Raw genomic sequence first — 14,391 nt, forward strand, 5'->3', positions numbered from 1 at the left:
CCTTCCCTTCCTATTGCACCTCCCCTGCAGCAACTGGCTGCAAGCCTGTAACTTGAAGGCAAGCAGTAACTAAGTAACTAATAAATAAGGAGTATACCACTAAAGTAAACAGTACCCTAGCTATAATTAGCTAGCACAGACAAGCTGCTGGTGGTAGATGTCTCTCCGAGTTCCCTCAGGCCCTCTCCAGTCCAACTCCCCCACAGAATCCCTTTAACCAGCATGCTCCTGTTTGACTGCAGGCAAAACAAAAACAAAAACCCCCTTTTTCCTAGTCGCTCACTAGAATAGACTCTGCAACAAAAGGAACACCAAGACGAAGATCCCCCTGTCAGATATTTTTACTATGTTAATTCTTTGAAAGCAAAATACATCCTGCAATATTGAAGACACATTGGGAAAGTTCCAAAGCCTCCCTTAAACACACTGATAGTCCCAAAGTCTTTGGTGGTCAAATAACATGAGACCTTGCATGCAATATGCCTGTTTCCCAAAAAGAAAAGTCTGTTTTTATCATGTAAAGAAAACAGTAATAAGGCACTTCCTAAATCAGAATCAGTTACAGATTAGCAGAGTTCATGCAGTAGGAAACACAAAAAGACTGATAGTAACACTGAAATACACAGCGATCCAACAAAGGCTTCTTGCATGTAATTAATGTTCTACACAAGGCATGTTACTAACTTCAAACAAACCAACCACTGTGCTTAAAGTTAAGCATGTGCACATGTCCTTGCAGGTCTGGAGCTCAGATGCTTAACTTCTTGTGAACGTGGCCAACCAGGATCCATTTTCTCATCTCTCTTACAAAGAAAGGATGTGTAAGCCATGCAAACTTGTCAAGCTTTTGGCTTTAAGCTCTAAGTTTAAATATTTGAGTCACTGCTTTCAATTTTATCACTGACAAATTTTAGAAGGCCTAATTCCAAAAGAGAAATGTGGACAGTAGCAGACTGGTCAACAGATGTGGAAGTAGTGTGAACAATAATTTCCAAATTAAACAAATGTTTGCTCAAAATGTTCTTGCAGTACACAATAGATTATAGGGGCTGACAACACATCGTGATCATTAAACAGCAAAATTTGTCAGAATAGAAAACCCTGCACCACAAACTGCTGATATTTTGTCATTTCACAATGACATCGCTTATGAGAACTGTAATAGGACCTGACTCTAACATTTGTGTATAAATATACATGAATACCATGCACACATTAATATTTCCAAACTGATAAAGGAACCATTCAGGCTTACAGTGCAGTCTTGGAAGACTCATATGAGGCATGAGGAAACCACAATAGGCCTGTCTTCCTTCCTCTTTGATACCCACGGATTTTTTTTAATTTTTTTTTCTTTTGAGTAGAGCTACTTATGATCATTTTTACTACACACAGTAAGACAAGTTCTGAATGAAATGTTTATCTGTCAGGTGTGTGCAAGAAAGCAAGAAATTTCTCCTTATCAACAAAATATTTTTGCAACTGAAGCAATGGTGGCCAGATCTGTTTCAGAAGCATCAATATAGACTACCTGCAGGACTTCAGAAAGCTTGTACTGATAACTTCATTTTCTCAAAGAGGATTTTCTCTTGTTATTCCAAGCTGTTTTCACTGTGTTCTGTATCATGAAAGTTAAAAGAAACTCTCAGATAGACGTGATACTGTATGAAGGTAACTTCAGAAACACTACAGAAGTAGCAGAAGCACTGCTTAGATACTCTTGTCTGGAAGAGGGACTCAGGCAGTGGACTGGTTTTACAGTTTGGATCAGGTTAAATAACAAAAATTCTGTTCGGTACTTCAATGTGAACTGTCTATATTAGAAGCTAGCAAAAGGATTCCCTCGAAGTTCAAGCCTACCTGCCTAAAGGTTCAGAGGAAACTACAATGTTAAACACTGGTACCCTAGTTGTCCTTCTTGGTATGACCAACATATTACTTGACCCAGACTGTCACTAGACCACAGGGCCAAGATGGGCACCCAAGGGTGCTGAGGGAGCTGGTGGTTGCCAAGCCACTTACCACCATGTATCAGTGTTCCTGGTCAACCACAGAAGTCCCAGAAGATTGGAGGCTTGCCAGCATGACTCCAGTCTACAAGAACAGACATAAGCAGAATCTAGAGAACTACAAGTCTGTCCACCATGACTTTGGTGGCAGGGAAGTTTATGGAACAGATCCTCTTGAGTGAGATCACATGGCATGTGTGGGACAAATGGAGAATCATGCCCAGCCAGCACAGGTTCAAGAAAGGCAGGTCCTGCTTCATCAACCTCATCTCCTTCTGTGTCTGGGTGACCAGCCTGGTGGTGAGGGAAAGGCTGCAGATGCAGTCTACCTAGACTTCAGCAAAGCCTTTGATACTGTCTCTCACAGTATTCTCCTGGAGAAGCTGGCAGCCCATGGCCTGGACAGGTACACACTTCACAGAGTAAGCAACTGGCTGGATGGCTGGGCCCAGAAAGTGGTGGTGAATGGAGTTAAACCCAGCTAGCGAATGGTCAAGAGTAGTATTCCCCAAGGGTGGGTATTGTGGCTTATTGATGATGATATGGATGAGAAGACTGAGTGCACCCTGAGAACATCTGCAGATGACACCAAATTGGGAGGCAGTGTCCATCCACCCAAGGGTAAGAAGGCCCTACAGAGGGATCTGATCAGGCTGGATCGCTGGGCTGAGGCAAATGAGATGAAGTTCAACAAGACCAAGTGCTGGGTGCTGTACTTTGGTCACAACAACCACATGCAATGCTACAGGCCTGGGGCAGAGTGGCTGGAAGACTGGGCAGAGGAAAAAGATCTGGGGGCACTGGTTAACGCTTGGCTGAACAGGAGCACCAGTGTGCCCAGGTGGCCAAGAAAGCCAATGGCTTCAGAAACAGTGTAGCCAGCAGGAGGAGGGAAGTGATAGTCTGATTCTACTCATCTCTGGTGGGGCCATACCTCAAAGTACTGTGTTCAGCTTTGGGACCCTTACTACAAGAAAGACACTGAGGCCATGGAGTGTGTCCAGAGACGAACAAAGCCGGTGAGGGGACTGGAGCACAATTCATATGAGGAATGGCTGAGGGAACTGAGATTGTTTAGACTGGAGAAGAGACGTCTCCAAAGAGATCACGACAACTCTCTGAAAGGAGGTTGTGACAAGGTGGGGGTCAGCTTCCTCTCCCAAATAATTAGCAATAGGACTAGAGGGAATGGCCTCAGGTTGCACTAGAGGAGGTGCAAGCAGGATATTAGGAAAAACCCCAAAACAGTCGTCAGGCCCTAGAAAGGGCTATCTGAGAAGGTGGTTGAGTCCCTGAAAGTGTTCAAGAAATGTGAGGATGTGGCACTGGGGAACACGTTTAGTGGGCTACACTGGTGGTAAGCAGACAGTTGGACTAGATGATCTTAGAGGTCTTTTCCAACCTTAATGATTCTATGATTCTAAATAGGACACATTACTTTCAGACTGACCCATTTATAATCAACAAATAAAAACAACCCTTAAACCCTCCATAAAATCACCCTAACAACAAGCAACTCACATACCCTCTTGTTCCCAAAATCCTCAATGTAGCTGCCTTTTGCAATAAGAAAAACAGTATTTTAGCAAATAACAGCAACAGTCATGTATAGGGACTGATAATTAATGAACTATTAGCCACTCAAAAGTCATTCTGCCAAGCTCTCATGTTCCTTGCTAATAAGCTGCATACACTGACTACACTTCTAAAGTACCCATAAATGAAAATATTGTATATTTAATAGTACTACACAGATAAAATTATTTAACATGATTTTTTTTCCATGTTCTAGCAAGAAGGAGGATTTTAGTTTAAATACAAAATACCATGTAAGGCTCCGGGAAGAAACCTTTGAAAAGGAGGAAAAGAAATGCTCTAATGGTCTCCTTCTGTGTGTTAGATCAACATCATGAAGATGGGGATCAACTACCCTTTCCATCTCCAAATGAAGTAAAAATCAAATTTGTCTTGGCCAGTAAGGAAAAATGATTAATGTCACAGAATGTGTGTCAGAATATTTTGTGTTCCACAGATCAAAGGAATACATACAGTATGCAAACCTGTTCTACTAGTAAAAAAGAATGTTTGCGCTGGCATAGAGCCACCTTCTATTTTCTTGTATTGCCAACTGACTATTTTTCCTCCTGTCAACTGAGAGCCATACAAAATCGTTCTGCCTTCTTACTCACTGTATTTCTGCCTGTTTGCAATAGGCACAATGTATGTTAATAATTCTAATTTGGAGTGAATGTATAAATCATCAACAAAAAGTTGGCATTGCCCCTCCTATTTAAGACGTTCCTACTTTCTATTACCAAGTCTGTGAAACGTGTTAATGCTTACAAATTCTTTTCATAAAATAAACCCACAATTATACGTATTTTTTAATATTCCTGATGGACTAGAACACTCTTTGAAATTAAATCTGAAATACAGTAATTCATCACTGGGGTAAGTTATTTGAAATCTCATTTATTTAAGAATGAGAAAAATAGGTACAATAATTAGTTAGGATAATATCTGTAAAGTATTTCAAAAGACTTCGGTTTTCAAAGAGATATTAATTTATTTACTGTGAACGATTATATTATATATTTTGAGTTTTGAAAATAACAAGCAAAACAAGCCACAAAAACTGAACTAGACTTGGAAATTTCAAAGCTTCACAAAGACATATGCATTTCACTCCATAAAAGAGTGAACTACCTTCCATCTATCTGAAAATTCAAACCCGTACTTTTAACTGATAGTTTGCCACATCTAAAAGGGAAATTACAACTATCTACAGGAGTGACATCCTACACCAAAACAGGACTGAGCTATCTACTGCATTCTATCGTGTCAGTGATGCATGGAGCAACAGTGCTTGAAAGGACAATGATACAATGAATCATAAAAATTTTTCCTGTTCTGCTGTTAGTCTACAGGCTTAGAAGCGTGAAAAGTTTTAACTTCTTGGACCATAAACACTTGCAAAAGGCATTATGGTCTATTGTATCTGCTTTCATATATCTCAAGCTTAACCAGTATAAAGGTTCTTTAGATTCAACTGCTTTCTAAACATATTCTGACCACTTAAAACAAAAAGTTATTTATCGAGAGCCAACTGTACAGACATGAAAACCAAGCTGATACCTGAGTTGTAGAACAAGTCATTCCAATGATTTTTTTAAAGTGGATGCCATAAAACTACCTTAGTCCCAAAAAGGTGAGGAAATATCCCAAAGATTTGCTCAGAGCATAGCAATCCTCACTGACTGTTTTTTCCCCTGAATAAAAGACTATAAAATGGTTCTCTTTCAGATCTTTCAAAAGTTGTTTTATGCTTCAAAATCATATTGGCTGATTCATAAACTTCTAACTCTGCACAATATTCTTTGAACAGACATTTTGGGAAGAACCTACAACACAACCCGTCTGCAACAAAGACTTCTGCAAGACAGACCATGCATTTCTGTTTGAAAGGGGTGAGAAAAGAAGGAAACAAGGCCATGTTTTCCAAGAGAAGCTCCATCACACTTATTTATCATGTGTAACCCACTCCAAAGAGAAAATTACCTAGTATTGAGATTTGTTTTGGAAAAAAAAATGTATACATTAACAACAGGTTTGAGGAAAAGCTATAGGGTCGATGAAACATCTACAGGTAATTCATGAATAAAGTGAGAATGCCAGCTGCTAACATGTGCAAGCAAATGAATTGTATTCAGTCTCTGATGACTTCTGGAGTCAGAAGTACTTTTTCCATTTACATCATAGTACCCCAGTGCCTCCCAGAAAATCATGGATTCATCCTTACGCTTCCAACAACTAGTAGCATAAAGATCTGATATAGAGGAATGTGAAGTAACTTGTATGCGCCTGCATTTTTAAGTCTCTGGTATAACAGATTTCCAAGCCTCAAATCTTAAGATTAAGAATATTAGAGATATTATTATAGAGATAATATTATACAAAATCTTAACAGGAAAACTGCTTTAAAATGATTAAATTATACCATCAAAACATGAATCTCAGAAAAAAACATGGAATCTTTTGCTAGAAATATATCTCAATCAAGTTGGTAGACATTCTGGCTACTGAAATAATCAAAAGTATATTTTCAATCACTACAACCCTTGAAAAACTAGTTTTTCCCTACTCAAAACATCACTGCTTTATCTATAGCCATTTTGGGATACTGAAGTCAGCAAGAACATTAAATTTCCAGGCTGCTTCAATGGTTTGAATAAACACTGGCTGTGAAAAGAAACAAAATATCAGCTCTCCTTTGAGCACTGTTCCAACATAGGCTCCAGCAAATTTTTGGAAGGTGGATTTTCAAGATACTTCACTGAATATTCCTAAAATGACTGCCCTTCCACAATGTGAGAAAGAGGTTTTTTTCTTATCCCTAAAATGACTGTCTTCAATAAGTGGTGATTCACTGAACTAGCCCTGAAGCTGCCTTTGGAAGCTCAGTATTCAAAAACCATCTGTGCCAGCAAGTACCAGGAGAGGGCTTTCACTTGATGTTTAAACAAATTATACCCTCAGATATTTCAAACATATACTTTCTATTTATGTATTTTGGGATACTAGCCATAGGTCTTGATGAAAAGCCACATTATTTAATTATTATTTTTCTTAAGTATAACTAATACCTGCACTTAACCTCTACACTTTCATTCCATAGACAAAAATGACAGATTTTGAAATATGCAAATTTTGAATTAATGCTACCTTAGCAATACTCAAATACTTGATTTTTAAAACTACCATGCCTAGTCTTGTGATGGTTAATTATTTTCTTAAAGCTTTAACTCTTACAATTACCTGAGACTATCTATTTAATAAATGAAAGTAAATTTTAATACTAATAATTAAAAGCCTTACGTTTCAAGAAAAAAGCTTGCAAATTTAAACTGAATAGATTAAAAATCCAGAAGGTAATAATAAATTTTGAGTTGTTTTTGTTTATCTGGCAAGTGCTTCAGGATACTAACTAAGGAATATAAATAGTTGCTGCCCTCCCTCTACTGCACATTCCATCTAGTGCCCTACCTTTGCCATGCACTGCTCTGTACAAACAAACACTAAAAGGACACAGATAGCAAAGAAGAGTTGGGCAGAACTACTTCAGGATTGTTTGATATGGTAATCACACATTAAACTGGAAAAAGCAGCAACATTTAGAGATATTTTCTAGCTATTTTGCTTGTCACCATCAAATAAAACTATAAAATTCTGTACATGTAATATTTTATAGTCTGCAAGACAGAAAACCTGAATTCTTCTAAATGGTGTCTCATTTCTCTTTACCCTTTCTCTAAATTTTTTTTATGTAAACTGCATTATACGTAATAATAAGTAGACTGAGTTAGTGATGGAACTGCTGCCTGCTACATAGGAAGCCATTTCCAGCAGACTATCTAAAATATGAGAATACAAGAAAGATAGTAGACACAGCAAATGAAGGTGATAGCAGGTGATCTCAAGTTACCTGCCTCTGCCTTGTTCTGAACTCCTTTTTCAGTGCTCACTGGGCTCTAAGCCAAACTACTTTGGCAAACTAAGCAGAAAATATTCACTTTTTGTTGTTGTTAGGTTAGTTTTCTACCAATTTATCAAATGAAAATGGGTTAGCACAGTGCACAAGAACTAAAGCCAATGGAAGGGGTAGAAATGCACTAGGGACTGAGATAGAGATCACAGATCAGCTTAGGCTACTGTGTAGTCATGTTCTGGAACTAGTTATATGTTTGGTGGAAGAGTTATCTGAGGACCTCTCATTACTGTTCATTCATTTTTCTTGAAAATCTTTTCTCCCTGTTTTTCAGAAAGCAATTCTGTATATGGGTGTGTCAAAGTACATATGTCAGTCAGTTACTTAAAACAAAATGTTTGCATTTTCCTCAGGAGAGACGTATAATAGAGAGAATTACTTTGACTCCCATGGTGTAGGCATATTTAGCAGAAACAAAAAAAGGTGAACCATAAATGAACTACAAAATACAATACTCACTAAGAGTTATCCAAGGTAATGTAACCACATTATTACAGTTCTCCACCTTGGCTAACATATTTCACTTCTGAGAATTTTGCATTGCTTTGTGTGCTAACAAATATGATCCTACTTCTAGAGCATGATATTCTTGTTGAAATTACAACGTAATTTAGCATGACTACAAACTCAACTTTGCAGTTGCAGGGCAATTCCATAAAAGGTTTTAACACATTTGTCACAAAACCTCAGTTACTAGCATTAGTACAAGCTCTCATTTTGAGGTGTGAACAAGACTACAGTTTTGTTTTTCCAGATTTTTCTTCATGTCTTACCCATTCTTCTATTTTCTTTTGTATAAGACAGCAGAGGAGATAGCTAGTATAAAGACACACAGAACATTTGTGGGAGAGACCTAATACTTCAAGTTTAGCTTTCCTTTTAAAATATTATTTAATATCTGTTGAAAGACAATACTTGAAAATACAACTAAGTGATGATATCATTTTAACCGTGACAAATAAGATAAACTGGACGCACAGTCCTTCTAATTCAGTAGTTTGTATCTCCTTTTCCAAGTTACAGTTCACTGAAAACATCAGCATGCTGTATCTCTAGTTACTCCTACTAGCTTTTGAAAGAATCAGGTCTCTTACTATGTGTACAAACAAATACCTCTCCTCCTATGGTAAGCAGTCCAGGTGAATCAAGTTTCCGTTTCTTCCGGGGACCGATAGCTGCCAATGCAGTTAGATTGGCATCTCTCTGCCTCATTTGTGCAAGTTCTTGTTGCTGCATCTATTAGAGAGAAAAGATTAGATTTTATTATGCAGTCATAACAAAAAGAGCATTCTCCAGACTTGTGAGCAAAGGGTGAAAATCGTATATGAATAATTACTAACAGCATTAAGCTACTCCTAGAAATACCATTTTAGCAGCTCAAGAATGCAGCACTGTAGTGGAGTAATAATGAAATAGAGAAATTATCTTGACTTTCCACAGAATTTCTGCTTCCATATATCTCAACTGTTTTTGAAAACCCCATTTTTAGCCTTGAAACTGCCTCACCTAATAAGTTCTATATATCAAGTTAACAACTCCAGTTTAATATCAATATGGCGAATGTAAATATTGATTAAAATTCTCAAAAAATACATTTTCTGTCATCTCAGATTTACTTTGAATATTACAACTAGCCTTGACACTTGCTTTCAAAAAAAAAAAGCTAAATAGATTACCTCTATCTGAACATTAGAAGAAAGTAATACTGAAATAAAAACCATACAAACTGAATCTATAACTGCTTTATGGGATTGGGACATTATATTATAACATATTTAGCTAGTTTGAGGCTAAGACAACAGCCTGCCAGTTTCATTATGTAACAGCATCGTGTGCTACAGAAAGAGAAAATACCTCAGCTACCACATGATGAAGAGCTAAGACTGCACACTCATTTTAGCTCCATAATTCTTTTAGAGAATTAGTGATAAGAGACACAGTTTCATTAACAATATTACTTTATTAAAGATTCTGATAATCTATACTGCATAAAAATATCTGATGAGGTAAGCAGCATGTGATTTTAATTAGATAAAAGCATTCATAACACTAATAATGCAACTCGTCAATATAGTCAGAGGAAGCATTTGTTTGCAAATCCCACTGATGTCATTCCTCCCTCAACAAAAATACATAGAAGGCTACCTCAAGAAATCTAGTAGTGGTAATGAAGACATTGTACAATACAGGCACAATTCTTCATTAAAATAAAACTGAACTGATAGGTCTAGATAGAAGTGTCTGACTTTAGGTAAATGTGAGCTGCATATACAAGTGAGGCCTAAATTACCTGGCTGATGTTAAAAGGAAAGGAGGTTTGAATAGAAAAGAACAGTGTATGGTATCTTCTCCATTCACTACTGCCTAGAAAAAGCAGGTCTGCTTCATAGATCTTGCTTACTGCATTTCTCAGCTTTATTCATTTACCTATGCAACATTTTGACATTCTTCAGAAAAAGCAAGTTTAGTACACCTAGAGTTTGAAAACTTATTTTCACATCCTCTATCTAACTACTATCAGAACTTCAATACAAAATTATATACAAATAAGCACCTAATTAATCTACAGGATAAAAGAATTCTTTAAATACAAAAAAGAAGCATGGAAAAATATCTAAATAATACTGCAAAGGTCTATACATACTTCTCTTTGCCAACTCATATTAGGTTTTTAGCTCAAATATCTTTGGCTCTCTTCCAGATTAAATGCCAGTTAGACAGACCTGCCCGCTTACCCTTTCAAGGTAGATAGCAACAGTGGTGAGCTCTAATCATTTACAAAGGTCATGATCGGGAGCTAGCCCGTAAGCAGTCATTTAAAATTCGATTGATCCCTATTTGTAGTCAGGGAAAGAAAATGGACATTTCAGCTGTATTGTAATTATGAGGCTTCAAGGCAACTGTAAATAGATGTGCAAATCCAGATACCGGCAAATACCTTAGAGAAGAAATTATTACTATAGTATAACATATATCCAGGAAAGGTTGAAGATAAAACTGCATATAAAAAAAGATCTATCATCTTTTTGCTAATTTGCCATGCTTGCCAGCCTATAAGGGTTATCACAATTATCAGAAGTCTGATGAATATTTAAGCTAGGGCCAACTGGCTTCAAGAGATCTCAGACGAAGCCGCAAAGTGGATGGCTTCACAGAATAAGAAATTTTGCAGCAGAGAAGTTTCAGTTTCCTGGGAGGCATGAACCAGAAACACAGCCTGATAGATAACTGGTACAATACAAAGGTTATTGTTATATGTGTATCTTGTCCGAAGCCACCATTTTCAAACCAGCAGTAAGCTGATACTTTGCCCATTGTACAATCTGCACTGCAATACACAGTGACTGTGTCAACATGTAATGTACACACATAATGCTTGGGAAGGATTGTTCCACTAACTGTAATTCAGTATTTTTTTTATTTTTTGCACATGCCAACTGTGACATAAAACATGTTGTTTCTTTAAACCCCACACAGTGGGACAAATCCTACTCTCACTTCAAAACCTGAGAAGTTTCTGGCACTATTTCACCAAGCAAATATTAAATAGATTTGTGAGTATGCAAGAGGGTTTACACTCATTTATTTCTCAGGTTGTCACGATCTTTTATTCAGTGAGAAGAGCTAAAGATAGTTTTTGATATCAAATACTAATTTTTGACAAATGCATTGGCTTAGCACTTGTCCAAACAAATGTACAAGATTTTCAGCTAACTGTAATTTAACAGACGACAGGAAACCTGGCTCAGCAGACAGAGCCAAAGGAGCCAGGCTCTGTTTCACTGACACTCCGTGCGAGTACTGGCAAGACCTTTCCCTTCACTTCTCTGTGCTTCTCAACTCACTTCACACAGACAGTCAGACTATAAGCTCTCCAGACATGGATCCTTCTGTACTACGTGCTTTACTTACCACCTAGCGTCACTAGGGCTGGTTGACAGTACCTTAATACAAATAAGGAATATCTTCTCAGGTGTAAAAACACCAGGTAAATACAAAATATACAGTTGCTGATACCGACTTTACAGTACATACCTTGGTATACTCCAACAGAAAATATAAACTTTCTTACATAAACCTAAATGAATATTGGTCAAAACATATCAAATACATCGAAAGCATACATATACTATCAGTAAGATCACAGTATCCTTTCATAGGTTTCATAAAAATGAAGGGCTGAAATTGTCAAATACTTGATTGGTACCGTAGTTTTCATATTTTCACAAATTTTTCTAAGTCTTAAACATCAGTCATCACTGATGTGTTTGTTTTTTTGTTTTTAAGAAAAGCTTATCTAAAGGCAGATAATCATAAAACTACATTTAAAAATAAATGAAAGAATTATGATCCTCATACTGATTACCAACAATGGTATTAATCTTGTAGTAGCAATTAGTGCACTGCAGTTGGCTTAAGTGGACATCTTCGCACACTCACAAGCAACATGCTTACAACGAAACACCTTTGCAGTTTATGGACACTTATGAGTGAGACATCCAACATAATTTCTAGATGATATTTAACATCTTGAAGCATACTAACCTCCACTGTTTATGCCTCTTCATTCCTCCCATTCCAACCTTCATACATACAAATTACATATTTTTCCATACTCTACAACAGATTAGCTCTACCAGCTTCTTTCCTTCTCATCATCTGACTCTTCATCAAAAATATTATCACCAACTGCAGTCTTCACAGTTGGAGGAGAGGAAAAAAAGGTAGTGTTCTGGCTTCAGTTCCAAAGGATGGGACAACACTTTTCAGAGACAACAACACGTCTGACTCAACAGGAGTCTCTCAGTGAATGCAAGAAAAGATACAGGCTGTTTTTAACAGAGAGAAAACTGCAATTGCATGTATCTTGCAAGGATTTCAGGAATAACTATTTTTCTGAGAGCTGTGCAATTCACAAAGAATTCATTATTCTGCTTTGGCGTCAACAGATTACTTTTAAGATGTGCCTCTTGTACCACCATATGCCAAATGCACAACCCAGACCAGCAACCGCCCTTTTCCCCAGTATATTCTGGGAGTGTACTCTGCACATAGTGGAGCTGACATTGCAACAAGTTTTGCATGGTTCCAAAATAATCACTCTCTGCTTTTTCAGTCTTTAGAACAAGCTAAATTAAATGTAGCCATCTCCATCTTCAGTGTTTTTGTGATTTTAAAGTACTCTTGAAAGCAACCATGAAACTAAAGCTGCTTAAGCTTCACACGATCACTTATATTTTTAAACTTAAAAAGCAGCCTGTTATTACAACATAGTTCATCTCGTAACTAAGCCAGGCAATAATTTCTGGATATTTAAACAAATGAAGCACCTGTTTACAACTATACATCCTGATAAAATGAATAACTTTCCTATTAATTAACATTCTTTAGTAGAAATGAATCCAACTCATTACATCAACCAACACCATGCAGCTGCTTCGTTGCTGCATTCATATTTACTGTCATTTTCATATCACAGTTCAATATAATTCTTTAACTTGCCTTCATCCACAATTAATATGGATATATTTATCAATGTTAAAATTTCTGCCCTCTGGAAAAGAACCAATCCTTCATTTGGAACTACGCTAATCAACAACAATTAATTTTTTTGGAAGTCAAAATATTTATTTAAAACAGAGATGAATATTCCAATACGTTATAAAAGCAAACTGCTTACAAATGAAATTGTATTCTTTGCTCCTTATCTGCTCCAAATTTATTTTTAGCACACCACTTACTTCCTTTATGATAGCTTTAACTTACAGAGATGCCTTTGACAAGTACAGCATAAGAATATCAATATAATTTCACAAAATGAAATTTTCTTCTTTGCATAGCACTAACAAAAAGAACATTGCACTACTATGTTATTAAAGAAAAGCTAACAGAGATTCAAACATTTTGGTTTGTTTTTCATAGGCTGTTACTCATTGCATTTATATATTTCAAAAAAGAAGCACCACAAGCCATACGCCACAAGGAAGACAGCCGTACGCCTATCTGAAGAATCAACATTCAATCTTCAAAACCTTGATTTAATAACTTCCAAAGCACATCAAGGGCACATTCGTGATGCTTGGTAAATAATTTTGCTACAGAAACCAAGCATTTATTTTAAGCTGCTTCTGCACTACAAGCCATTGTGAGAACAGTCGTTGAGACAATAATAAATAAACATATGGTGTTGGTATACCTTCAGCAAGTTTTTTCTTCTTAGATTTCCATTTCCACCAGCATGTGCAGCAGCCCATGCAAGTGGAAGAAACCGCCTGTTTCAGAAGTGAGTATGGATTCTCTGTCAAGATTTCTTAAAGAACTTAAGTCCCCAACTGTTACTGTAATTAGTACTATAATAATCCACTTTTCTATGACATCAAATAAAAGTAAATTCAGAATGCTATGGTGAGAGGAATACATCGTATAGTTTTGTTCAAGGAATTAGCTTTGTCCGGAAAGGTAATAATAAAGCAAATGGATACTTGGTACAAACAAGCTCTCCAGTCAAGCAACTTCAGTACAGAAAAATAAATGGCCTAGCTGTGGCTGTTCTGTATTGGTCACAGATGAGTTGCTTACTTCAGTGAATACAAAAGTGAGTATCCCAGGAGAAATAAGCCTGTTAATGTCAAATATACAAACATTCCAGTAAATCTCCTTTGCTTGAACCTACATGGAAGGGAATGCCAAAAAGCAAATGAGATACTGAACTACTAATCAGAAAGACAGGAGTTGTTCAAAACCATGAGCTAAAAGCACCTTGATGCAAAGGCAAAATGTGCTCCAAATGGAAGGCAAAAATTATGCAAATAAATTACCTTTGCTTTAGCAGAGATG

General features: G+C 36.9%; 1 protein-coding gene across 3 annotated transcripts in view; it reads right to left on the reverse strand.

Moving 5' to 3' along the window:
• Positions 1-14,391, reverse strand: part of LOC415780 (transcription initiation factor TFIID subunit 4-like) — a 131,621-nt gene that overhangs the window by 34,288 nt on the left and 82,942 nt on the right. For all 3 annotated transcript variants that reach the window (XM_046899656.1, XM_046899655.1, XM_046899657.1), the window contains exon 14: positions 8,668-8,790. In XM_046899656.1, the coding sequence (XP_046755612.1) occupies positions 8,668-8,790 (123 nt within the window). The remainder of the gene's footprint in view (positions 1-8,667; positions 8,791-14,391) is intronic.

Source organism: Gallus gallus, chromosome 11, assembly GCF_016699485.2.
Source record: "Gallus gallus isolate bGalGal1 chromosome 11, bGalGal1.mat.broiler.GRCg7b, whole genome shotgun sequence".
NCBI lineage: Eukaryota > Metazoa > Chordata > Aves > Galliformes > Phasianidae > Gallus > Gallus gallus.